This window comes from Cetorhinus maximus, chromosome 21 (assembly GCF_964194155.1).
Source record: "Cetorhinus maximus chromosome 21, sCetMax3.hap1.1, whole genome shotgun sequence".
NCBI classification, from domain to species: domain Eukaryota; kingdom Metazoa; phylum Chordata; class Chondrichthyes; order Lamniformes; family Cetorhinidae; genus Cetorhinus; species Cetorhinus maximus.
In genome coordinates, this window is record NC_135899.1 from 13,072,165 (window position 1) to 13,098,338 (window position 26,174).

A 26,174-nucleotide genomic window follows, 5' to 3' on the forward strand; every position below is an offset into this window, starting at 1 on the left:
TTGGATGGAATACCAGTTTTACACCTTGCCTGATATTGTTCTCCACTGACATCACTGCAGAGTAAGATAGATTCACCAGGTAATGCTGGGCTTAGAGGGTTAAATTATATGGACATGTTGTATCGACTAGGATTGTATTTCTCTTATAGAAGATTGAAGGTATACCTAATTTAGGTGTTTAAGAAAATCAAATAAGTTGATAAAGCACATAGAGAAATTATTTCCTCTGGTCAGGGAGTTCAGAACAGACCTTAAAATCAGAGCCAGGCCATTCAGGGCTGATATCAGGAAGAAAAACAGAATTACCTGGAAAAACTCAGCAGGTCTGGCAGCATCGGCGGAGAAGAAAAGAGTTGGCTTTTCGAGTCCTCATGACCCTTCAACTCTTCTCTTCTCCGCCGATGCTGCCAGGCCTGCTGAGTTTTTCCAGGTAATTCTGTTTTTGTTTTGGATTTCCAGCATCCGCAGTTTCTTGTTTTTATCTCTGATATCAGGAAGTACTTCTTCACACAAAGGATTGTGGAAATCTGGAACTCATTTCCCCCAAAAACTTGCTGAAACTGTGTGGTCAATTGAAAATTTCAAAGGTGAGATTGATATTATTATTATTTTTATGATGCAGAGGAGGCTTAAGTGAGGTATAGTAAATAATCAGGGGTGTAGATAAGAGTGGATAGGAAGACTCTGTTTCCATTAGCAAAGAGGTCAAGAACCGGGGGCATAGATTTAAAGTAACAGGCAGAAGGATTACAGGGGAGTTGAGGAAAAGAGTGGTAGAGGCAGAACCCACCATCGCATTTAGAAAATACTTGGATATACACTTGAAGTGCCATAAGCTACAGACTACAGACCGAGAACTGGAAAGTGAGATTAGGCTGAATAACTCTTTTGATCAGCACATGCACGATAGTGAGAATGAAAGTCATCATAGTCTTGAGGACCATGGGCTGCTCTCTCATGAGAGGGATGACTGGTGGTGAGTTTAACTTGAGGGTCACCATGCCTCAGGCAAGAGGCAAGGTTGAGAAGGTGGGACCTTCATGGATAGTGAGAATGGCCCCCTTATGTGCTGTAATGTTTCAAAGTGGGTAGACGGGACAAAGATGCAAATCTGCCACGATCTATGTGGATGGTGGAGCAGGCTTGAGGGGTTGAATGGCCTCCTCCTGTTCTTATGTTCCAAAGTTCTTTCTTTACACTGAAGAAATTATGTTGTACTATTAGTACTCAAACTTCTAATTCATTTCTGGTTACTTACATGAAAGCATTAATGCCACTTATCATTAATGGGATTATCATTAGGATCAGTGATATATAATAACCGAGTACGTCACATTCTGATTTTATTTTATGGGATCCTGGAATTTAATGGGATGTATGCCAGCATTTTGAGGGATCCCATTGCATGATTTTGCAAAAAAAACCCCATAAATTTTTCACCTGCATATTGCTTACATTAAAACCACCATCAGGTTATAATATACGATTGTGTTATGTGCACTATGTTTCCCCACAAGTCTATACCTACTGCACAGTCACAATAATCTGCTTGACAGGAGAAAGAATGGTTCACAATCATTGAATGATACAAGAAGATTATTCAGCCATCGTCTCTCTTTGAAAGTGCTAACCAATCAGGCCCACTCCCCTGCCCTTTACTCATTCCCCTGCAAATTTATACTTTTCAAGTATATAGTTGATAGTGTATGAAGGATACTATTGAATCTGCTTTCACCATCCTTTCAGGTAGTGCATTCCAGATCATAATAATTCACTGTGGTAAAAACAAAATCTCCTCAGCTCCCCTCTAGTTCTTTTGCCAATTACCTTAAATCTGTGTCCTCTGGTCGGTAATCTCCTGACAATATTTTAACAGGTTGTCCTATGGTTCTGATAGGTCAGCCGGCAGCCTTACTGTGTACAGCTTTGGTCTTCTTACCTAAGGAAGGATATACTTGCCTTAGAGGGGATGCAACAAAGGTTCACTAGATTTGATTTCTGGGCAAGAGTGATGTCCTATGAGGAGTGGACCTATATTATCTGAAGTCTAGAAGAATGAGAGATAATTTTCATTGAAACATATAAAATTCTTATAGGGTTTGACAGTTTAGATTTTGGGAGGCTGTTTTCTTGGCTGGAGAGTCTAGAACTATGGATCATAGTCTGAAGATAAGGCCATTTTGGACTGAGATGAGGAGAAATTTCTTCACTCATAGGGTTGTGAATTTTCAGAATTCTGTACCGCAAAGGGTTGTGGATGTTCAGTCATTGAGTATATATTCAAGGCTGAGATCATTAACTTTTTGGACACCAAGGGAATTAAGGGATATGGGGATCGGGCAGGAAAGTGGAGTTGAGGTCGAAGATCAGCCATGATTTAACTGAATGGTGGAACGGCTTGAGGGGCCAGTTGGCCTATATCTGAACCAATTTTTTATGTTCTTAAACAGGGTCATTTATCACACTGCTCTTTGTGGGGTCTTGCTGAACAGCAATTTACTGCTATGTTTCAACAGAGACTACATTTCAAAAATACTTAATTTACAGCCATTTTGGACATCTTCACATTGTGACAGGCACTATAGAAATGCAAGTTCTTTCTTTCTTTTGCATTCCCTCATACATTTGGCATCACTGGATGAGATGAGGTGGGAGAAATGGGACGAAAATTTTATTAACATCCTTAATGCTCCCTTATTTCCAGGTAACGCATGCTATTTCCCAGTAACTCACTTCAGATTAAACTTCCCCTGTGATCACAGGTAAACTTCAGCTCATCCAGAACTCTGCTGCCCTGACTCGCACCACTCGTCCATCACACCCTGTACTGATCTCAATTAGCTCGTGGTCCCACTCCCTGGGTTCACATCTCCCTACCTCTGTAACCTCCTCCAGTTCTACAACCTTGGCATGCCTCCAATTCTAGCCTCTTGTGCATCCCCGATTTTCTTTGCCTCAACATTGTTGGCCTTCAGCTCTGGAATTCTGTCCTTAAACCTCACTGCCTCGCTACCTTTCACCCCTCTTTTAACTCATTCCTTATAACCTATCTCTGCCCGAGTTTTAGGTCACCTAACCTTCCTTGGTTTGTTGTCAATTTTTCACTCATTACGCTGCTGTGAAGTGTCTTGGAACATTGTACCACACCACCTGCTCAGGGGCAGTTAGAGATGGATGATGCCCACATCCCATTAAAGAAAATAAAAAAGGTGCTATATAAACTAAAGTTGTTGTTCACCAGGGTTTGAGCCAATGACCTTGGGGTTCAGACAGTAGGCACTAGATAGGTAGTGGACACTATTGGCATCATAATCCTGTTCTTCTTGAATTCACATACAATGTTGCTATAGCTTCCAAGCAGAGTCATCTCTGCACTCTCCCCTCCCCCGGAAAGGTCACCAGGTCGATTCTTGGGGGTTTCCTGACTCAGTACCACACTGGGCATTAAACCAATCCACCACTCCATTGAGTTGCAACACCAAGTAAATACCTGATACAGTGACTTCAAATGATCTTTCTCTTAAGGTGCCAACGCTGGCTCGGTGATAGCATTGTGGTCTTGGAAGGTTCATGACCCACCCCAGAGATTTGAGCAGAAAGTGTAGGCTGACACTCCCTGAGGCTAGCGACAGTGCAATATCAGAGTCTTTTGAACGTGACATTAAACCAAGGTCTTTTCTAGTTAAGGTATGATTCCATTGGCACTATATCAAAGAAGAAGAGGGAGCTTTTTCACTTTGGTGTCCTGTATAACATTTATCCCTCAACCAGCTTCACTACGAACAGATTGTGTGGTCATTGATGTTTGTGGGATTTTGCTGTGCACAGATTGGCTGCCACATTTCCCAACAATAAAGCAGTACTTTTTAGTACCTTGAAGTACTACTTCAAAAGCACTTCTTTGACTGTAAAGAACATTGGGATGCCTTGAGGAATTTTTCCACGAAGCCGCATGGGTATGTGGCCGTGTAGCAACTTGCAAGGTACCATGCAGACCTTGCTCTGTGATAAATAATGCATTCAGTCGTGCAAAAAAATTAAGGGTACAGTGTGTGGGAAAAAAAACAGGCCGCAGTGAAATTTTAAAGGAAAGGTTGGAACTGAGGTTCAGAAAGGTGCTGTGTAATTCGTCGTAAATTCAGTGTCTGTTTTGCAACAAAATGTATTCAAATATGAAGCTGAACGCTATTTTAATATGTACATTCGCAATAAAGTTAGCTAAACAAATTTCCTCTCTCCCAACTTCAATACACTTTTCCCTAAAGGTACAGAGTTATCCTGTCATCAGTAGGCTAGTTAATTCCAGGAGGTCTTTGTGTTCAACAGTGCAACTTAAGCCATAAATAAAACATAACTCCCTCCATAGTGCAGGTGTTCAAACTGCAGTCATTTACCAAAGGGGACAGTCAACATGTACCCAGCTCCACACTGAGTTCGGAGATCCAGCTCTGGAAACCAAGTGATGACAGCGATACTTATTTGTGCTGCTTAAATTTCTTGGATTTGAAGGTCTGGAAAGGGCTGTTGTTGATGCCTTTGCCCATAGGCATGTGTTCCCTCGCGTGTAGTAGATGGGGTGGATAGAGAAAAAATAGTGCGCGAGTCCAGAGTAAGGGTGAGTAACATTAAAATTAGAGCTGGGCCATTTAGGGGTGACGTCAGGAAGCACCTATTCACAAAAATGGAAATCTGGAACTCTCTCCCCAAAAAGGCAGGGGATCAATTGAAAATGTCAACATTAAGATGATAGATTTTACTGTGGAAAGGACATCATGGAATATGGAACCAAGATGGGTAAATGCAGCTGAGATACTAATCAGCTGTGGTCTAACTGAATGGTGGAAAAGCCTCAAGAGGCTGAGTGACTTAATCTTCTTCCTATAATTATCCCCCATCAAAATTGTCAGCTGTGGTGATATGTTTGTTTGATATTTGTTTGTGATCAGGAATGAGGCTTTGTGACGACTCTGCACTAGCCTATGAAAGACCCTACCCCCTGCTCTGTTACGGAGGCCAGTTTCTTTTATACTGGATGAAACTCCTGCTGTTCCTTCATGTGCTTACATGAAAAAAAGAGGGCCTCCATCAGAAGGCCCAGCATTATTATCAAGTCAGCCACCAATCAGCCAGCCCAAGAAGGGGAATTTATTTTTATTCTTTCAAAGGGATGCGGGTATCGCTATCTAGGCCAACATTTGTTGCCCATTCCTAACTGCCCTTGAGAAGGTGGTGGTGAGCTGCCTCCTTGAACCGCTGCAGTCCATGTGTTGTAGGTACACCCACAGTGCTGATAGGGAGGGAGTTCCAGAACTTTGACCCAGTGACAGTGAAGGAATGGTGATATAGTTGCAAGTCAGGATGGTGTGTGGCTTGGAGGGAAACTTGCAGGTGGTGGTGTTCCCATGCATCTGCTGTCCTTGTCCTTATAGGTAATAGAGGTTGAGGGTTTGGAAGGTGCTGTCAAAGGAGCCTTGGTGAGTGCATCTTGGAGATGGTACACACTGCTGCTACTGTGTCGCCGGTGGGGAGAATTAATGTTCAAGGTGACGGATGGAATACCAATCAAGTGTGCTGCTTTGCCCTGGGTGTTGTCAAGCTTCTTGAGTGCTGTTGGAGCTGTACTCATCCAGACCAAGTGGAGAGTATTCCATCATACTCCTGACTTGTGTCTTGTAGATGGTGGGGTCAGCTTGGATGCACTGTTGGCTCAGTTAAGGCAGTGGTCAGATGGCTGTAATTAGGATCAGAGCATTGGCTTAAGGAAGAGACCAGGAATTTAAATCATGGTCTGGCCCTCTCACCTGCCTGTGCCAGAGTTGCATGTAGTGTGGATAATGTATGAGGGCACAATCAGGTTGGGACCTTATTATGGTCAATTATTCTGCTAATTGCCCTGAATATGAGGTTTGGTCACGTGGGTGAGGCTGTGGAAAGCACACAAAGCCCTGTGGCAAAGAATCAATGCTACCAGGAAATGATGAAAATATCATAGCAAATGACCAGGAAAACACACAAAAAAAGATGAAACAGAGAGGGTTGAACATCACATTATTCGTTATGGGACAACTCAAGGTGTTGCTCTTTGAGTGGCCTGTAATGTAAAAAAGAAAAATACCTTTCAAATTATGTTGCATCACCAGTCAGTAACACTGTCATTATTTGACCAAAGGGCAGAGGCTAAAACCACTAGTGCCGATGATAGGTTATTGAAGAGCTTAAAACTAACACTTCATGTTTAGTGTTATACTCGCAGGTCAAGTGTACAAATTCCACTCCAGGGACTTGAGCACAAAATCAAGGCTGACATTTCAGTGCAGGGTTGATGGACTGCTGCACCAGTCAGAGGTGCCGTTCTTCAGATGAGATGTTAAACCAAGTCTTCCCTCTCAGATAGATGCAAACAATCCCATGGAACTACCCGACGAGCAGGAGTTGGCCCAAGTCTCCTGGCTAATATTTATCTTTCAAAAACACCAATGAACAAATTAGCTAGCCATTATTGCTGTCTGTGGGGGCTTGCTGTGTGCAAATCGGCTGCCGCAATATCTACATTACAATAGTGACTACACTTCAAAAGTACTTGGTATTATAAAGCACTTTGGAATGCTCAGAGGTCATTAATGGTGTTATATATAAATGTAAATCTTTCTTTCTTCATTACAGGATAAAGAGACAAACTTATGATCAGCATTATCGCCAACCCCTGATTATCTTCACCATTCATCTACCACATCCCCAATTATATGTACCATTCGCCGCACCCCCCACTGCCCCCTGCTGACCAACACCCCCCACCCATTATCTGTTCCATCTCTTGGTTATCTGTTTCCCTCCACAACTCCAGATTTACTAAACTATTCCTATCCTGTGATTATCTGCATCATTGGAAGACTTTTAGAGATCCAGGGAAATACTGGAAACTATGGTTTCATTTTGCATAAACCCAGTAAATCTAGTTCAGCAATTTCCACTGACTTTCCACAGACTCTGAAAGCTCACCCAGGAGCTTTACTTGTTATGTGAGTGGAAGGTACCTGGTAGAATTTACTATCCATTCAGCTCTGATAGTAGACCAGCAGGAATTGGGGCTTCGCATCCAGAAGACAAACAGGTATAGGGGCTATGGGTCGGGCGACCAGCAAGAATTCAGCTTCATGTTCTGACCAGAAGGAGTCGGTGTTTTGGGTCCAAGTTTTTGGGTCTGGGCTTCTAGTTCAGGAGACCAACAGGTTTAGGGGCTATGGGTCCTGGAGGCTGATGGGTGTGGGGGTTTGGGTCCTGGATACCAACAGGAGTCAAGGCTTGGAAACCAACAGGAATCAGGGCTTTGGGTCTGAGAGCCTATCAAGTGTTATGCTTCCTATTTGAGACCAGGGGGAGTTCGGCGTCTAGTTGCAGAGACCAGCAGAAGTTGAGCTTCCAGTTTGAGACCAGCAGAAATTGGAATTCTACTTTGAGACCAGCAGGAGTTAGGCATCTAGTTTGAGAAACCAGCAGGAGTTGGGATTTCCTTGTTGAGGCCAACAGAAATTGGGATCCTTAGTTTCAGACCAGCAGAAGTTGGGCTTCTAGTTTGAGAAACAAGCAGGGGTTGGGATTTCCTTGTCTGAGACCAGCAGCAGTTGCGATTTCCTTGTTTGCAACCAACAGAAGTTGGGATTCTAGTTTGAGAAACCAGCAGTTGGGATTTCTTTGTTTGAGACCAGCAGAATTTGAGATTCTAGTTTGCAAAGCCAGCAGAAGTTGAGGTTCTAGTTTGAAAAGCCAGCAGGAGTTGGGATTCCAGTTTGAGAAACCAGCAGGAGTTTGGATTTCCTTGTTTGAGACCAGCAGGAATGGGCTCCTAAACTCGAACCCAACGAAAGTTGAACTTCTAGTCGGGCTTCTCATTTGCGACCAGCAGGAGTTGGACTTTCAAGAACATCTCAGAATGCAAAATCTTTGAATCTACTGTTCGCAGGGAGGAAACCTGATTAGGTAAACAGACCAAACAGGAGCTAGAACCTCAATGCAATTAATTACCCTGTGGGAAACTAATTTACGAAAACAAAGTAGTCAGCCAAGACTCCTCCATCAATTATTTTACTGGAGATGTTTCCATCTAAAACATGATGTCAGCCATGGCTTGGTCAGTAGCACTCTTGTCTCTGATTCAGAAGATTATGGATTCAAGCCCCAATCCAGAGATTTGAGCACATATAATCCAGCTTGATGCTCCCAGTGCAGAGTTTTGTAGTGTCAGAGGTGCTGTCTTTCAGATGTGATGTTAAACCTGCTCTTTCAGGTGGATATAAAAGATCCCACAGCACTATTTCAAAGTAGAAAAGGGGAGATCTCCCTGGTGTCGTGACCAATATTTATTCTTCAACGAGCATCACTAAAAAACAGATTGCCTGGTCATTATCAAATAGTAATGGTGGGAGCTTGCTGTGCACAAAATGGCTGTTGTATTTTCTACATTACAGCAAGTGACTACACTTCAAAAGCTGCAAAGTGCTTTGAGACTTCATTTGGTCATGAGAGATGCTAGATAAATGTAAATATTTAAAAGGAACAAAATAAAGGAATTTCAAATGAATCTGTGATGCACCAGTATACTCGAATCCTGCAGTATAATCTCAGGTTGTCAGGTTAGGTGTAACGTAATCCATTGATTGCCCATCTATCCACCAAGTGAGGTCTGATTTGTTCCTTTAGGGCAGATATTTGAGATACATATGAATTTCACAAGGCAGGTTACTTCAAGAGCCTGACTGGCGCTAGAGAAATTAACACAAACACCTTGAGGGGAAGGGAACGGGAGGGGTGGGGAATGCACATGCCAACGTACACTTCCTTGTTAGGTGAACTGGAGCCACAATTCAAGATCTGCAGCGACTGTCCACTATCCCGAGATACACCAAACGCATGTGTTAGCCAGGAAAGAAATTAACAGCCTTACGAATGAAGGTTTCAGTTGAACCCACTCTCCAGGTAACCGTGGAGATATTTGTGTACTGTACATTTTTTGTTATATTTATTTATATATATATATATTATATATATTTATATCTCAAACTTTTTCCTTTTCTTTCTCATACAATAAGCCATTTAAACATGGCACACAAGTAGAAAAGTGCAATGAAAAATATACCACTTTTAAGTGCATCAAGATCCGGGCATTATCCACAGCCATGGGAATTGGGAGTGTTCGTGCATGAATGACGAGAGGATATAAAATAATTGTTAATAGTTATAATCGGTTTTCATTCCACTGGCTTGCTAGTTCCATCCCACCACAGGCCTGCACTTGAGGGGAAAGAAATGGGGGTGGGGGGTGGGGCAGGGAGGGGAGAGAGATGAAGTGAAGTAGTGGTGGGAGATAATTTACACCCGACCTTGCTTCCACTGCACTCCCACCCTCCCAACACCCCCAACCCCACCGCCTCCTTTCCCCTCGCGTCAGTGGCCGCTGGCGTTACGGAATTCGCCATTCTCCGTGATCTGCAGGCGTGGCGGAGGGTGAGATGACGTCACGCCGTTCAGCTGGGTCTCGCTGCACCGGTCTTTCATGTGACTCAGGGTGCTCATCAGCCGGGAGTTGGTGGCCCCCATCGTTGAGAGCTGCCTCTCCTAAACAAAACAAAAAATATATAAAAAGGGAAGAAATCCGTGTTAAAAGCCACAGCATCCGTCGCCAAGGAGGGCGAACCCCTCTGTACCCTGGAGCAGCCAAGCCAAGTCCTCAAAACAGTGCGTGAGAGGAAGCCAATTTAGAACAGGGGGGTCTGTGGGGCTTTAAAGAATTGGAAAATAACAATCCCAATGAGGCTATTTGCACCAGCCAATTGCATAATTTAATGAGAGAAGGCTTCGCTTGTGTACTTTGGGATGGAAGACTGAAGGTTGGTACCTTCGTGTCAAGGGCAATGTGAAACCTCGAGCGGGGCCCTAGGACTTTGCTGCCAACCAGCTCAGAAAACTCTGCCACGGCAGGTGGGTAGAATCGCAGTTGCTACCGCAGGGCTTAGGATTTTACACGCGGGTTGTACATCTGAGCCAGCGCTGTGGAACAACGTGTTGAGGCTTGGGAACTGGCCAAGCTCAGATGGACGTGGAAACTGTGAGCGATGGGGAGAAGGCGAGGTCAAGGGTGAGGAAAACAGAAACCTCAGTTGCTGCGCAGAGGGATACGGCATGAGTCGGTAGGCCTCAATGGCAATGGTTGGCACTTCCTCATTACAAAAGGAAATAAAAGGTGGTAATTTTTTTTCAAACATAGGGGTGGCCTGATTGGGTGGTTAGATTTCAAAAGCTTCCAGTCAGAATGGCAAAGTGTGCTCCCCACAGGATTGTGGTTGGATGATTCCAGGATATGAGGACATTTCAAAGCATCGAGAATCAAATCTACCAACAATCTACAACATCTCCGCTTTCACATCCCAGTGCAGTGTGCTCCTCTGCTGTGGCCTAGGCTTCGGGATCTTTGTACTCAATGAATACCCTAATTAGACATGCTGACAGGCAGGGCCCAATTCAATGAACATCTACTTTTCCTCCATGCTTGCCGTTTCAAAACCCTCTCCCCTCCTCCTCCTCACATATCACAGCGATGACGCACCAGCCACCTAGCTTAACGCGGGAGACGACTTGAAATGAGCGCATGTGCAAGCCCTCCCCACCACCAGCCACTACCCACCCCGCCATCAAAATCATCATGCAATCACATGATCACTGGGCACATCCACAGGCGTTTTAGACCCCTCCCTGACCAATTGATGTAGCTGAGGGGTTAAAATCGATCAAGGGCCCATTGACTCTCTTCCCTCTGATAAATACGATTTAAGGAAACCACCCAGTCCCCATTTTGCACTAACTATTAAGGGATCTGTATTTAGTTGACACAACTATATGGGTTTTCCTCCACTGTGAACTGCTTTCTATTGCCTTTTTGGGCTGTGCCTCACTCTATATTTTGCACGGGGAAGTAATGGGTGCAATTCTACTCCAGCACCTGGTTTTGCAAGCTGCTGGCAGAGGGCAACAAATTCTGTGTTGCCATGCGGCGGTTCTCATCCTTTATTGTCCTCGAAGGCTATCTAGGGAGCCGGAAAACGCCCCCAAAATCTTCTTCATGTGTTAGAACCTGATATAAAGCCTTTGTTGGTCCGTGCCTAAGGATCTAGCATAAACCCTGAACTTCTTCCAGTGTTGGGCAGAGAGTGGGGGTTGGGGGTGGTCCTCTCAGTAGCTCCCAGTAAGGGTCCGCTCAGCTACTGAGCATCAACACCGACGGTAAGAGGACGAAGCAAAGCGGGTTACCCCGCTCAGCCACTCTAGCATTCTAAGATACAGGCAAGACCGCTTCCTCGGGGGCTGGTGTGGACCATATTCTGTTTTCACAATTAGTCCCACCTCCATCGCCCTAATCTGTGCTCAACTACCTATCCTTCGCTCAGCGCTCCCTACAACAGCCCTCCTCCCCCCCCCCACCCACCCCCCCCCCCCCCCCCGGCCCCGCCCGCCCCGCCCCGAATGACACAGCCAAAACTGTTGATCCGCTGGGCAGAACTTGTCCACATGAATCCATGTCCTTACTACTGCATCCTGTGCCCTTGCGCGCCGACAATTTGCACTGTCCCACCTGTGACTGGGTAAATTTAAAGATGTGGTGGCCAGTGAATGCTCTGCCACATCTCCCGAAAATGAAGGGGGCCAATGTTGGTTTTACACTGTGCCCGCAATCAATGGAGAGAAATATTAGGGGAGGGTGTAAAACTGGCATTTCATCTGATCCTGTGTGCTATCTGCCCGCTGCGTCAAGTTGAAATTTGTCCCCAAAGTGCCTGTAAGCCCCTGTAGGATACCCTTAGATTTGGCATCTCTGGAAGCACCGTAGCTTGGACCACAAACACATGAAGAGACACAGCACAGAGAATGAAAGGCTTCAACTGGTGACAGAATGGAGGACTTGCAAACATCACAGTGGAGTGACGCATGTTGTAGGACAAGAAAAGAAACACATGACAACTCTTTTATCATTTCAGTCTCTTGTTACATTGCATTTCCCACCTCCCGGTCTCTCTCTATTGGCTTGGCTCTTTGAATGTACATGGCTGAGAAGTGAAGTGTGCTGCAGATTGACTTGTGAGCCTTGGGTTGCCACGTCAACCTTAAGTCATGTGGTTTCCACCTTGCAGCCAGTTTCATGGTGTCACCTGGGAACTGAGTGGGGACTGTTCAAACTCATTTCAAATAGGGCCAAGTCCCTGAGATGAAAGTTCAATATTCAAATCCTCCCACTCCTATTACTACTCACTTTAAAGCTTTAAAGTATTCTCATTGTTTTAAGTGGGGAATGGGAATGGTCCAGTAGGATTAAGCATGAAGAATCCCACATGAATCTAAAAGTGGCATGAGTCTCATATCCTGTTCTGGGGATCTGATGAAGAGGCTTGACAGGGTAGGCTCTGAGAGGGTGTTTCCACTGGCTGGGGAATCTAGAACATGGGGTGGGGTGGTCACGCAAGGGATGGGTACAGTCTCAGGATAATGGGCTGGTTGCTTAGTATGAGGATGAAGGGAAATTTCTTCACTCAGAGGGTTGTGAATCTTCGGGACTCTCTACCCCATTAGGTTGTGGATGCTCCATCACTGAATACATTTAAAACTGAGACAGTTAGATCTTTGGTCTCTCGGGGAATCACGGAATATTGGTGGTGGGAAAGTGGCGTTGAGGCAGAAGATTAGCCATGACCGTATTGAATGGCAGAGCAGACTCAAGGAGCCATTTGGTCTACTCTTGCTCCTATTTCTTATGTTTGACTTTGTGGGCTTTGTTTGTCTAAGATTACCTTATATGAATGAACAAAAGAGTAATATTCTATGATAAAATTTGTCTCTATCTTTGTGCATGTGAATGCGTTTATCAGTGTGTATATACTTATATATGTGTGTGCATATCTGTGTGTATACATACATATCAGTATCTATGTCTACATATGTGTGTATATACATAACTATGTGTAAAAATGTATAACTGTGTCTGTATCTGTACAGGGGATAAAACCAATAGCAGCAAAAAACTCAGTCCCATAACCTCCTGTCAACGACCATTTTGAGACTCCCCAGATATTGGGCTGTGTTTTGCGGCCATGGTCACAGAGAGGTCTCTGCTGCTGGGAAGCACGGTCAGGAGCAGGGACTTCACAGTGGACTACAGCCCAACAAACTGGCACTTGTTGAGTTTCACTGCAGCAAGCTGCAAGGTACATTCGTAAATTCTGACGAGCCAAAACCAGTACAGGAAAACCAGAGATGGGAGAATGGAAGCAACAGCAGCTTTTAAATATATAATTTATAAATCATGCTCGGTGATAAATATATTTATAAATAGAGGTGGAGAGAGCACCGTTCAAGCAGTTAGCTCTACTCCTCCAAACAATACCTCCCACATTGATGCACATAATACATTCAATTACACCTCGTATCAACAGAGCAGGGCCCTTGGCTGAGGGATCTCCTCAGATTTCAATCCAAGGCAGAGGATACTATATGCTGCAATGGATTCAACCGCAGAAAGAAAAGGTGGGGGGAGACAACATTTGGTGAAAATGTTCAACAGAAACTGCAGTAACAAAAACCTTTTAAGATGTGACCAAAGAGCAATGACAGACTGGTTCTGCTGCCTAGCCAAAGTGAGGGTAAAAACTCAAAAATCCAGGCTTTGCCCTTCGATCTTCGGAGCTGCCCTCAGACTGGCTCGAAAGCAACCTGCATTCCATCTTTGCTCAGTGCTTGGATGATGCCAGTAGGTGTTTGAACAGACACGGAGCTGATGCTGGAGCGCTCTATCATCTCACTGACAGTAAAGACACGGTAAACGCGATGTTGCAAATAACCAGTGGAAATGGAAGGAAAATAAAAATGTACGCACATATGATCGAAAGTGGAAGTGAGTCACAACCAAGGCACAACACAGCTTTCCGATATTTGCTTATGATGGTCAATACTTTGGCCTGACGGGCCAGCACTCCCATGGGAGTTCATCAGTTCTCAGCCAGACTGGTGGTCATAAAGCCCATGGTTCTGATTTAGGGCTGCACAACCAGGTTCAAAGGTTAACCTGCCTGTGAAAACTATCTGAAATCGTTCATTTGGCTATAATTGAGCTGTACCTGTCACCTCTACAGCTGCAAATTCCCCCAGCACCCTCTCCACCAATAGGCATGTTCAATAAGGCTGTCAGACTGGATGGCCAACCAACTGAGGCCAATACAAGGTGTAATCAGGCAGTGTGCCCCATGACAACGCTACTAAACTAGAGGGATTGAGAAAATGGATCCCCAATTCCATTTCCTATGGCAATTCTGATTGGCACTGGGCGGCACCAGGATTGTCCACCGTTCCCAATGATGACCGATGGTTTTCGAACCGGAAAGGAATTGGGGTCACAGACTCACCTCAAGTCTCTCTAAATGCCATTCCCTTCATTTTAAGATGGAATGTTGGAAGGTGGGTGGGTTGGAGCAGTTTGCAACTGGGCTTTTTAGGGCCTAAATAAGTTGCGTTGGGGGGGGCGGCTGGGATGGGGGTGGGGGTGGAGCTTTCATGAGAAGCCAACAGGTCTGACATTGTCCCTCTCACCTGCTTCCATTGGTCACGAATTCCACCTGAAACTCCTCAGGAGAGGAGAGAGAGGGGGATCTTTGGGAAGGGTCAGAGATGTGACAACACTCTGGCAAATGTTGCAGATCTCTGTGCATTACACAAATGCATAAGAACATAAGAAAGAGAAGCGGGCGGAGGTTATTTGGCCTCTTGAGCCCGCTCCTCTATTCAATAAGATCAAGGCTGATCTGATCGTGGCCTTACTCCACTTTACTGTCTGTCCCCCATAACCCTTCATATCCCATGTAGGCTGGCTGAGAACAGATAAAACGCATACAAGGAGAGGCTGGCGTAACTCCCACCTTGGATGATGCCCAATGGAAATGCTAAACCAGCAAGTTAGAATGGCAAATTGCAAATCTGTCACAGGTCATATAAGAAAGACTTATTAGAGGGCACAACACAGTACAAACCATTGAAATATTTTTTTTAGGCAAAAGAAAAAAAGGCAAGCCAGGCAACTACGACCAGTTGGCAACAGACTGAAAGCTGACACACATGCAATAACAGACAGAAATCCAGCTTCAACACAACATCTTGGACACACTTTTATGTGAAACTTTCAACCTAACAGGAGGCAAATAAGTTAACACTTTGCTGGATTGGTGTACGTTGTGGACTCCAGTTTCTTTTCAGCTTAACGCCATCTACCCACCGCACCTCCACCCTCCCAACCCAAACTCTCCATGAGACCTCTAGCCTCTCCAGACTCTCCATTAGTTGAGAGCAAACGGCAGGGCAGGGAGATGGAAACACCTGTGACTCCATCAGCTGATAGGGAGGGAAGGCCTGCTTGCGAGGTTGAGGTGAGTGAATTAGGATTCCTCCGGCCTTTCCACCACTCTCTCAGCTGATCTGATCTTCCTAGATTGCACTCAATAGCCCGTGCGACCTGCCACTGAGGTGGTCACCATGCACTTGGCCAGACCAGATTGCAAGATCTCCACTCTGGGATTACACTTCATGCTCTTTTCTCTTTGAGGGACAAATACCAAAAGCAAATTTCCAAATTGAACGTGGCCCAACTGGGAAATATTTCTGAATTCATCAGATTTAAGTGACCCATATCAATTCGGTATTGCATGGTACCTTTCTCTCTAAAGGACAATCACAGCTAAAAACAAAAAAAAATGGAATCTGCAAAACAAAAAGTTTGGAAAAAGATTGTATTCGATATTTCCAATCTGGAGATCTGAATATTGAGGGGACTGTTCTAAGTTAAATTTGGAAATTCCTTCAACGGCTGAAGCCTAGCTGTCTGCACGGAAAGTGGTTTTCTTTGTTGCTATGTGAGATGATGCAACATGATGTGCTTAACTAGGAAGCTGCATTGTGCCGGGTGACAGTAACCCAAAGATGCAGTCCTGTGGGATCCCTAGAAGAAAGAACACTTGTTCGCAATGTCAACCTTCTTTGGTGATCCAGAGGAGGTCTCCATGCGATTCCACGTCAGCCTGAACTCCCCAAGGGAGCTGGCCTGTGCTGTGGTGACTTGGGTGGCACAAACTGGCAAAAACCCTGGGGCCAGGACTAACCTCTTGGAGTCAATAAGCCTTTGTTGCATATTAAGCCGAAAGTTGACAACAGGATATGGGGCGCCTGTGTGCTACTGAGCTGACAGGTCATGTGGTGAGACATGGGTCATTGGGGAAATACTGCTTGAAAAGACAAATGGACATGCGTACAGACACTCATACGCGCACGGAGACAGACACAAAAAAAAAGAAGCCACACCACCTCACATCGACTTTGCAGACACGTGTGAAAAGATCTTCGGTGAAGTCCTTGTCTTAGCTCAAGATTCTCTGATGGAGTACCAGTCCAGAGGGCGTCAGTGACCTTGCAGTAGTGCCTGTACCAAGTAAGATGGCGACCTCAGTACTTAGGAGCTCTTCAGGGTCCTGTCCTCCACTATCCCCCACCCCCAACCCCCCAACAACCTGGCCCCTTACAGGCCTCTCCAAATAAGCTTCTTCCACTCCACCAAGGCCTTCAAATCAAGATGTTTCCACCCCCTGTATTTTTCATTTAAAAAAAAATCTTTATTTTGTCTTTTGGTGGTGGGAGGGAGGAAGGGTGAAAAGGCAAAACTGCAAGAGGTCCATGAAAACATTCACACGTGAAGATGTTGTGTAGATTTGATTTCTGACAGCTCTGAAACAGCTGGCCTGCTGGAGATGTGCAATAAGGTCCAATATCTGCCCATTTCTGTCCCCCCCCATACCACCCTCCCAGACCCCGCCACCACTATCAAACATAAACGGTCACCACCAATTTGGCCTCCAATCCGTTTCTTATTCAGTGCCCTTTATCCCACCTTTGATGGGGAGACAACAAACCACGTGAAATACCTCTATCGGCCCACAGAGCGGCTCAATCATAGGTGACCACCGCTGGACATTGGAACTTTTCGCACATCTCCGCGGGCCCTCAGATCTTCTGAAAGCCAGGGATGCTGCAGCTTAAAAGATTTCTCCCTTTCTTCCTTTTGTCTCGTACCTTCTGGTCTGCTGCCCTCAAATGTCGGAGGAGGTATAGGCGGCGCAAGACACCGTTCCAGCCAAGGTTCTCTAGTCGCCTCCGAGTCGGTCATTAAGGCCCTCACGGCGCGACCATCTCCCCTGCCCCCTTCTGTATGTGAACGGAGCATTCTTTCCCACGCCCGGCTAAAACAATGTGCCACACAATCAAAACCACCAGCCCGAGGTGTGACCCCACTTACCGGGCCCTGTGGGCAATCTTGACTGTAGATCCGCAATTAATTTATATATAAATAAATATATATATATAATATATATATACTTTTTTAAAAAAAAAACATTAAATGTGATCAGTGTAATACCCTGTTTGCCCTCCCATTCCCGTGCACCCCCCCGCCTCCTCCCTCCCCCCCCCTCCCACCCCCCCCCCCCCCCACCCCAAAAAAAACCCGTCAAGCCAATTTGAGAATTCTTTTTCCTGCCCGGGTCATCTACCAGGAGGGGGGGGGCGTCGTGGTCTAAACACCGCCCTCAGTAGGCCCCCCCGCGCCAATGGAAACCTGAGGCAGCTCAATGTCAGACCAGCTGCTGCCCCCCTCCCCCTTCCAGGTTGTACTCGAAGCGATGGGCCTGACGGCGGATGAGGCGGGGGTCTCCGCGGAACTTGGCCTCGATCCGGCTCGAAGCATAGTCCTTGGCACGGTGAGGGCGCGGCGGGTGGGCGGCGGGCGGGGCTGGGAAGCCATTTTGCTTTTTTTTGAAGGAATGCTCCATTGACTTCCAGAGGGGGGGTTGAAACGTGTTAGGCAGGCAGATTAGAGAGAAGTGTAGGTTTGGAGGGGGAAGGGGAGGGTGGGGGGGGAGGGGAGAGGGTGGAGGAGAGGAAAGAAGGTGCAAAAGAGTAAGAAAGGAGAAAAGAGGAAAGGAAGAGAAATAAAGAAATTTACATATGTATTTGCAATATTAGTACTATTCGTTGGCACAATTTCCATACCATGAAGGTATATCGCACACACACACACACACACACACACACACACACACGTACATATTGAATACATATGTAGATATATATATATATATATTGCAATAATTAAAGCAACAGTGTTAGTTATTAGATGCTGCATTTCCAAAATGGTTGCTCATCAAACAGTTTCTGCAGCCTTTACAGCAGAGGTTACGGTAGCTGTTGTCCTCACACCGGGGAAACTGTGGTGGCCATTACACAGAACACCACGACCTCCCGCTGGCCGCTTGGCCTCACGGGCGCTTGGGGAGGATGGGGCGGGGGGGGGGTGGGGGTCGCTGAAGCCATGGGAATCCGACTGGCTGGCGACAGGGCGGGAGGTCCACTTGGCACCAAGCCCGCTATCGACTTCGAACCAAAGGAGGATGAGATCTGGGCGGGGGCGTAAAACCTGCCAGTGGCGCGCTCTGCCCTGTCAGGCGGCGGGGCCGGTGGTGGTTTGGTTAAAATTGCGCCCCGTTCACCATCAAGGGAACAACACGGCTATGGTGGGGTGCAGCTCGTCATCATTCTGGCTACTGCTACTTGTGGCTACTCTACTCCTACCGGGGCGGGGGGAGGGAGGGTGGGCGTTCGGCCGTCATGGCTTGTCGCGTTCGGCTGTCCTGCGCCATCCTCACACGTCCGCTGTAGCTTGTCTGCAACTGCTGTGTGGGCGCCTTCCAACTATGCCTAGGCCGACCCCTCTTGCTGTCGGCTTGCCTTTTTACTTTGCCCGCTAACAGGGATGCTCTGGCAGCTTCTTTTCTCGCTGTTGCTGAGCGCCCAACCAACTTGGTCTTCACAGCAGCTGGCACCCCCTTCCTGCTTTTCTATCTAAGAAACAGTAATTTTATAGCTTTCCCCTTCCCCAGCAAAGATGTCCAGGTTACATCCCTTTGGCATCAAAGGCTGGGTACTTATACAATGCGATGACCACACCCCTCCCTCCAACAGTGGAGTCCCTTTAAATGGGGCAGAGAGCTTATTCACATAGGCCAACTAAGGACAGACCAGCATAATAGTGAGTGAGTCACTAGACCCAGCGGGTCCACAAATCAGCCTGCCCCTCCCCCACAGAGACCCAGTTCTTGACTTCCTGTGAAGGCAGCCAACGAAACATGACCTGGTCAACGCTCAATGACCATGGGTAAGATGTCAATCTGTGAAGTACCATGGCAGTGCAACTAAAGCAAACAAACATAGTGTGTGAATGGAGAGTTAGCCTTCAAGAACGCAATGAACTGGATGAAGGAAGAAGCATTACTTCAGCAATCAGACTCACTCTTGAGAATGACTCAGCTCTGCATACAATAGTTCCTGTGTATTTGGATGTGAATTTACTATAAATTGACATTTTGTTTAAAGGGGGAGGGGTGCTACTTTGTAAATGACATGGAGGAGGCAATTTTAACTTGGCCTGCCTGTTGGGAACTAATGGGATTGGGTGCAATGCTAATTTTATGTCTTGCCTGATTTGACTCTCTATTAAAGTCAATGGACAGGGCGTAAAACTGACTTTCCACCTGACTCCGTGGGATTCCTAGCCTGGCGAGTTTGGTTAAAATGGTCCCCAATATTTTACAAGCAAGCTATCTATGGAATAGGCTTCTCCCTATTAGGGCTATGGAACAGATAGTGTTGATTCTTTCTAATGCAAAATTGGACAGATTTCTGTCTGAAAATTGTATTTTGGGAAACAGTTAAGTTGTCTGAGGCATGACATGTGGTAAGTGTAGAACATTTGGGAGAAACAGTTGATTTTGAATCTCTGGTTTCCAAAACTCTTCTCCATGATTTTCCTCAAGTCATGACTGGGTCTTTTGTAGACTAATAGACGGAGATTTATTGCTATGATCAGTAAACAGCTTCATTATATCATGTAACAGCCAGCAATCCCTATGTTCCTAACATATTTCCACGATGTTCCTTTCTTTGTGTTGTGGGTGTTGTTCTGCACATATCCAGCCAGATCCTATTCCGTTACAATTCAGTCAAAAACTGTTCCCGTTCTTTCCCTGCCCCCTCCCACTTGCACTCTCATTCCACTCACCCCCCCCCCACCCCCACCTCCTCCAGGATCTCCCAATCCCCACTGTATTCAGAACAAGTGCTTCACACTTGCCAGCTGAATTTGTCGGGACTGCACTCATCAGCATCTTTTCAATTCCATTGTACAACCACCAACAACTGGAGACCATATGAACCTCTGTGTTCTTAGGACGTGTTAAACTGGGTTCCTACAGAGCCTTCCCCTGTTCAAGAGTTCAAACTCATCTCTCCAAACGCCATAATCCCTTCTTTCATGTGAAACATTTCCAGCTGATTTGCAAAGCCATTGATTCAAAGCTTCTTACTTATATGATCTGCCCCGGTAACTTATTCCATAACCCTGTCGCTTTGGGTAGAAAAATATTCTACTTGAATCCCTTTCTTAATCCTTACTTCCCAAATGTTAATACAAGTAAGTCCTATTACACAATCTACATCCTCTCTATAAAACTGCCCTGACACTTCTCTCATAATTTAGTCCTGTTTTTCTGGAATACATGACTCACTGAATAATAGTGGTGTTCTGTTTCTCTAATGTTCTTGACATTGCTGTTTGACTGGTAAAGTTGATGGACTGCATAACACGCACACCAAAAACACAACTTATCGTCACTACAAAGTTAATTTATTTGGCTGGCCACAAGCAGCCCCTGTAGTTCCTAGTTGGGGGTGGGGAGGTTTGGGGGCTTTCCTCTCACTGATCTCTCAATTCTATGAACAGAGACATGTGGTCCAACGCCTGTGACTGGCATGTCTGTTCATTGGAACCCACAAGCACCATTGCACAACAGGACCAGAAGAGATCTCACCAGGGGCAGAGAGCGATGACAGCTGAACAATGAGGCACATTTGGTGATAATTAGCCGGCAGCACGCTTTCTGCTGCTTAGATAAACTGAATTTCTCTTCCAAGATGCTGATTCACCAACAACTACTGCTTTCTGCAAAGCCTGCAGCTCGCCAGGGAAGTCGCAGTGGTGGAGCAGAAGCAGGTCCACGGAAATTTCCGGCATTAAGTTGGAGGATGCCGTACTTGCACCGTACCCTGCACCTTTTTAAAATTTGCAGAATGTGGCTTTGACTGGCAAGGCCAGCATTTGTGACACTGACACAACTGGCTTGCTGGACTACTTCAGAGGACAGTCAACTCGAGTGGCATGTCAATCAGACTGCGGAAAAGACAAGAAATTTCCTTCTCCAAAAGAAAAACTGGAGACTTTACGCATTGAAGGAAAGTGGCTGAGAAGTAACCTTACAGAGATTTGTATATGCTGTGTTTACATTATAATGGTCCCATCAATGCAAAATGGTTTCACTTTGTAACAGCAGTGCAGGCCTAGCTTGAACACAACCTGAATCGGGTGTCTGGGCCTGGACCTAACAAAGTAAACAAGGTTCTATGGATGAAGCAAACGTGCCCTACTTCACCTCTGAGTCAGTTTGCACCCCTAGATCCACCCCACAAGTTTAACAGATGGCACAAAGAAAGAAAAGTGGCCAAGGCCCCTTCGTGATGGCTTTAGAGTTGTCGTGTGAACAGGCTCCTGAAATGGTTTTGGAAAAGACAAAATCCACCAAAGTACTTCAAATTAAAACTGCGAGAGTTAGGACAGGGTGGCGAGGGAGGCTAGGGTCACAGGCAAATTGTAGGTTGACAGAGTGATCGACATATGGATTGGGCACTGGATCGGGTCTCTGGAGAAAGAGCTGGGTGCTGTTAACAGAGGCACTGTATGGATGGATGGGCCTGCAACCTTGTATTGCGTATTAGTCTTGTGTGAACTTTATATTGACAGGCAATCCCTTCTTTCCCTGCAGTACTCCTTTCTAACCAACTGATGGCGGTGTCGCATTAACTCAAAGTAAATGAGTCTGAAATCTGACCTTGTCCGAAGACTGGGATTTCGCTAACAGATTTAAGATGGGTCAATTTGCTGCCAAAAGTAAAACGCTTTAAAATAAAAAGCTTCTAAGCTGATTTGGAGATACGCTGAAAAGCCGATAATTCACACCACATCAGGTAAGAGTGCCACATGTTGAAGAATGCATTACTTCTGTGCTCAGTCTCACTTCGCAGTGGGGTTGCCAACTGTGATTAAATGTATTCCTGGAGGTTTCGTCACATGACTTGCCCCCCATGCTCCAGCCATTCGTCAGCCAACACATCCTGTGACGCACTGCCTTTTTAAGCCAATTGCAAACCAAAAAGACTCATCACCCAATTGACTGTCAGCCAAACAGCCTTTTTTCCCCCTCCCATTTTCAGTATTTTTATACCTGGCATAGAGTAAGGTTCAAAGAAAATTTTTTTAAATCACAATCTTTTTTAGTGTCCTGGTGATTTTTCTGCAGGATTGCATACAGCAATTCCTGGAGGCTTGGCGACTCTGCGTGGCAGTTCAGGCAACATGGTTCCGGACTGGTGAACGGATTCACCTCTGGTCTTGTTAGATTGGAGGGGGTGAGAATCACAAGACCCACGTACCCCTCACACAGGAGGATTCTGATTTGTTCCCCATTGAAAAGGATATGCATGGATGCATTTAAGGGGAATCCCGTTAAATACCTTAGAGATAAAGGAATGGAAGGTGACAGGGTGATATGAAAAGGGGTGGGAGAAGGTTCATAAGGAGCTTAAACCTCAGTTGGGCTGAATGGTCTATTTTTTTGTGTTGAAGATTTGATGTCATTCTATTGGTTAATTTCTACATTACAACAGTGACTAAGCTTCTAAATGTGCTTCGTTGACTCGAAAACATTTTGGGACCTTCTGAGGTTTTGAAAGGTGCTATGTCCATACATGTGTGGTCTTTTTATTTCTTGTTACCAGTGTTGTGAATTCACTTCAATAATGAATGAACATGCATTCATACAAATGTTGCTCCAGTGTGCTCTGGGATGTGAGAGTTACGAGCCAGGAGTACATTATGCCTTTCTGCTATTGTGAAGATGGATCACTATTCTTGTTGCTGCACTGGTGCAGTCGGCCCTTCCAGCACTCTTGTGAAGGTGTATCGGTTGTTTTTGAGTTGTTGCTGTGGAGAGACTCCTAGACATCTCCTGACAGCTCCTTTGCAGGATGCTGGCTTGTAGATGGATGGCACAGGTAGCAGCACCGTGTTGGAAGCAACACCTGTATTGATGACCTGGTGCCACACACAAAGCTGATCGTCACCCCAGTCCGGACAAACCATGCATCTCTCATGCACACTCGTATTGAGTGTTGGCCAACAGATTGACACAGGCTGGATTCCTACGCATTCTTTGGTATCAGCCACAAGCCACAAGGGTGAACCTTCTACACTCCCATCAAACACTCCCAGACCAGGTACTGCATGAATTTGACCCAGTAAAGCTCCCATTGCACTGCCCCATCAAACGCTCCCAGGGCAGGTACAGCATGGGCTAGATACAGAGTAAAGTGCCCTCTACACTGTCCCATCAAATACTCACAGGGCAGGTACAGCACGAGGTTATTTACAGAGTAAAGCTCCCATTACACTGTCCCATCAAACTTTCTCAGGACAGGTCTAGCACAGGGTTAGATACAGAGTCTTCCTCTACACTGTCCCATCAAACACTCCCAGGACAGATAAGAGCACGGGGTTAAATGTAAAATGAAGCTCCGTCTATACTGTCCCATCGAAATGCTTCCAGGTCAGGTCCAGGTTGCATTAAGTACAGAGTAAAGCTCCCCTCATATTGTTCCAAGCACTGTATTTTACCTTCATGAAGGCAACTTCACTGTACCACTGATTGTTATAATTTCACACACTAACCATCCCCTGACTCAGAAAACTCATTTGTAGTTAGGAATGATGTGGAGGGCTTTGTCTTGTGACTGGTGCTTAATTGAAGCTGGGATGAGATTGTCCAAACTCATTGATAATACAGGACTCGTCACCAGGTTTCTACATGTGAGCTGTTTGGTGCGCTAGCTCACTGCACCCTTCAGACTTTTGCTGCTGTACCCAAAGCGAAGCATTTCAGAAAGAAGCAGGAACACAAGGGACGTAACCTGCACTACCCAACTTTGTACTGCTTCACCAAACATAATCCACATTGATTTCAAGCCGCCAGAAGCAGAAATCACTAACAAATTCTTTGAAATTACATTTGAATAACAATATGGAGCAATATCAGCACCAAATGGCACTAGACAGCACTGGTACCTTTAATAAACATGGTCTTGCCTAACACTTTACAAAAATCCTGAAGAGACAATCAGGGGGTTAAAATTCATCTTTAACCGGGGCACAAAATTGGTATAGGGGTTGGACCACCCCTAATACAATCTGCCTAATTTATTTTTCCATTGACCGCCGGCAGGGCATATAAAAGTGCCCAATCTGCGACTGTCTGCTTTGTGCCCCCACCAGAGTTGAACTTTAGCTCCACACGGTTGAGGGTACTAGCACCTTTGTGAAAATAAGATATGAAAAGTGCAAATCATTAGATCAGTTCTCCAAAACATTGTAAACTACAGCCATTAATGCTGAATGCAGATATTCTGATCAGGGCGGTGAGAACTAGATGCGCTCTCAACATCTACACTCATCTAAACACCAGCAAATCATTTTGGACCAACCTTGATGTGAATGGGATATTGATGACTGGACACCTCCTTAACATCTGCACTTACCTAAACACCCAAAATCAACAGCCAATCAATTAGCTACCAAATCACAACAGGAAGAAAGCATCGCTGACCCTGACGTGCTAAACAGCAGCAAAATAGCAACCGATTCTTTTGAACCAAATTGCTGTGTTAATAGGGTATCAGTGACTCAAAATCTACACTTACCTAAATACTAGCAAAGCACAAAGTCAATGATTCAGATCCAAAAGAGTGCAATTACATTGACAGATGTTCAACGTTTGAACTTACCTATCCTGAGAGAAATGGCCTTTTCAATAGGTTAGGTTAGTTAATTGACTAGAAATAGTTTTAATTTTCACCCATAAAAGTCCTGTTGTTAGAGGGAGTTGTAAATTGATTGACAAGCTGACAGGGCATGGAGCTGGAAGTAAGGAAAAGATGGGTCTGACCTCGCTCAAAGGTGATTTGGTGATATTGAACCTTAAAGAAAGGTGGGGCTGGGTGGATGGGATGGTGGCGCCAAGGTTAGGAAAAGCAATCAATAGCAAGTTTGGGACATTTCTGGGCAGACCCAATTTCTACAACAGCTGCTCCCCTTCCTCAAACCTGGTATATATACTTTATCAGCCAAGCCATCTGACTGGCGTCTCATCTGCTTCCTCCAATTTTCTTTCATCCTCTTTTTCTGGTAGTCCTGACTTTTGTTGGGGTGCGGTAATTAAGGGAACCCTTCCCCCTACAAAAGCGGCCTTGGTTGACTGTAATCACTTCATTAGAGGGAATCAACAGAGAAGCATCATGGGACCCTCTGAGTCGGAACCCAGTGCTAATTTCCTCCTTCCATGGCACTCTGAGACTAATTGTCGCACTCCAAATGCTGCTTGCAGCTCAGATCATTAAAGTCAGCACAAACCAGGGATCGTTCCTCAGGTCAGCTTGACCTGTCACTTCCAATAAAATTCTCAACCTCATGTTTAGATCCCTGCAGGGACTTGCATCTCCCTATCTTCGTAACATCTTTAAGCCCAACAGCTTTCAGAGATTTCTGCATCTCTGACCCACACTGCATCCTGGCTTCTTTTGTCCTACTATTGGTGGCCTTACCTTCAGCTGAATAGCCCCTAATTTCAGGATTTCCCTCCCTAAATGTCTCTGCCTGTACCTCCCTCCCTCTCCTCCTCAAAAGCCTTCCCTGAAACCATTTTTTTGACCAAGCTTTTAGTCACCCATTCTAATCCTAGCTTGGTGTCACTTGTAGTCTGATTATGCTTTAGGACATTTTCTACATTAAGTACGTTTTATATATGTGTGCAAGTTGTTGTTGATGTAACACCAGGCATCAAATGAACCATCAGAGCCATCGGGAGTAACTCAGTAGGATGTGTGAC

The 26,174-nt window shown here is 45.5% G+C and overlaps 1 protein-coding gene across 5 annotated transcripts in view; it reads right to left on the reverse strand.

The window, feature by feature from the left end:
• Positions 1–8,790: 8,790 nt before the first annotated feature.
• LOC144695689 (ras/Rap GTPase-activating protein SynGAP-like) overlaps positions 8,791–26,174 on the reverse strand; it is a 492,301-nt gene continuing 474,917 nt past the window's right edge. For 2 of the 5 annotated variants that reach the window (XM_078566630.1, XM_078566631.1), the window contains one exon: positions 8,792–9,612. In XM_078566630.1, the coding sequence (XP_078422756.1) occupies positions 9,442–9,612 (171 nt within the window). In that variant the 3' untranslated portion in view covers positions 8,792–9,441. Of the gene's footprint in view, positions 9,613–26,174 lie in introns of all 5 variants that reach the window. The other 3 variants (XM_078566634.1, XM_078566632.1, XM_078566635.1) reach the window with 2 other exon arrangements.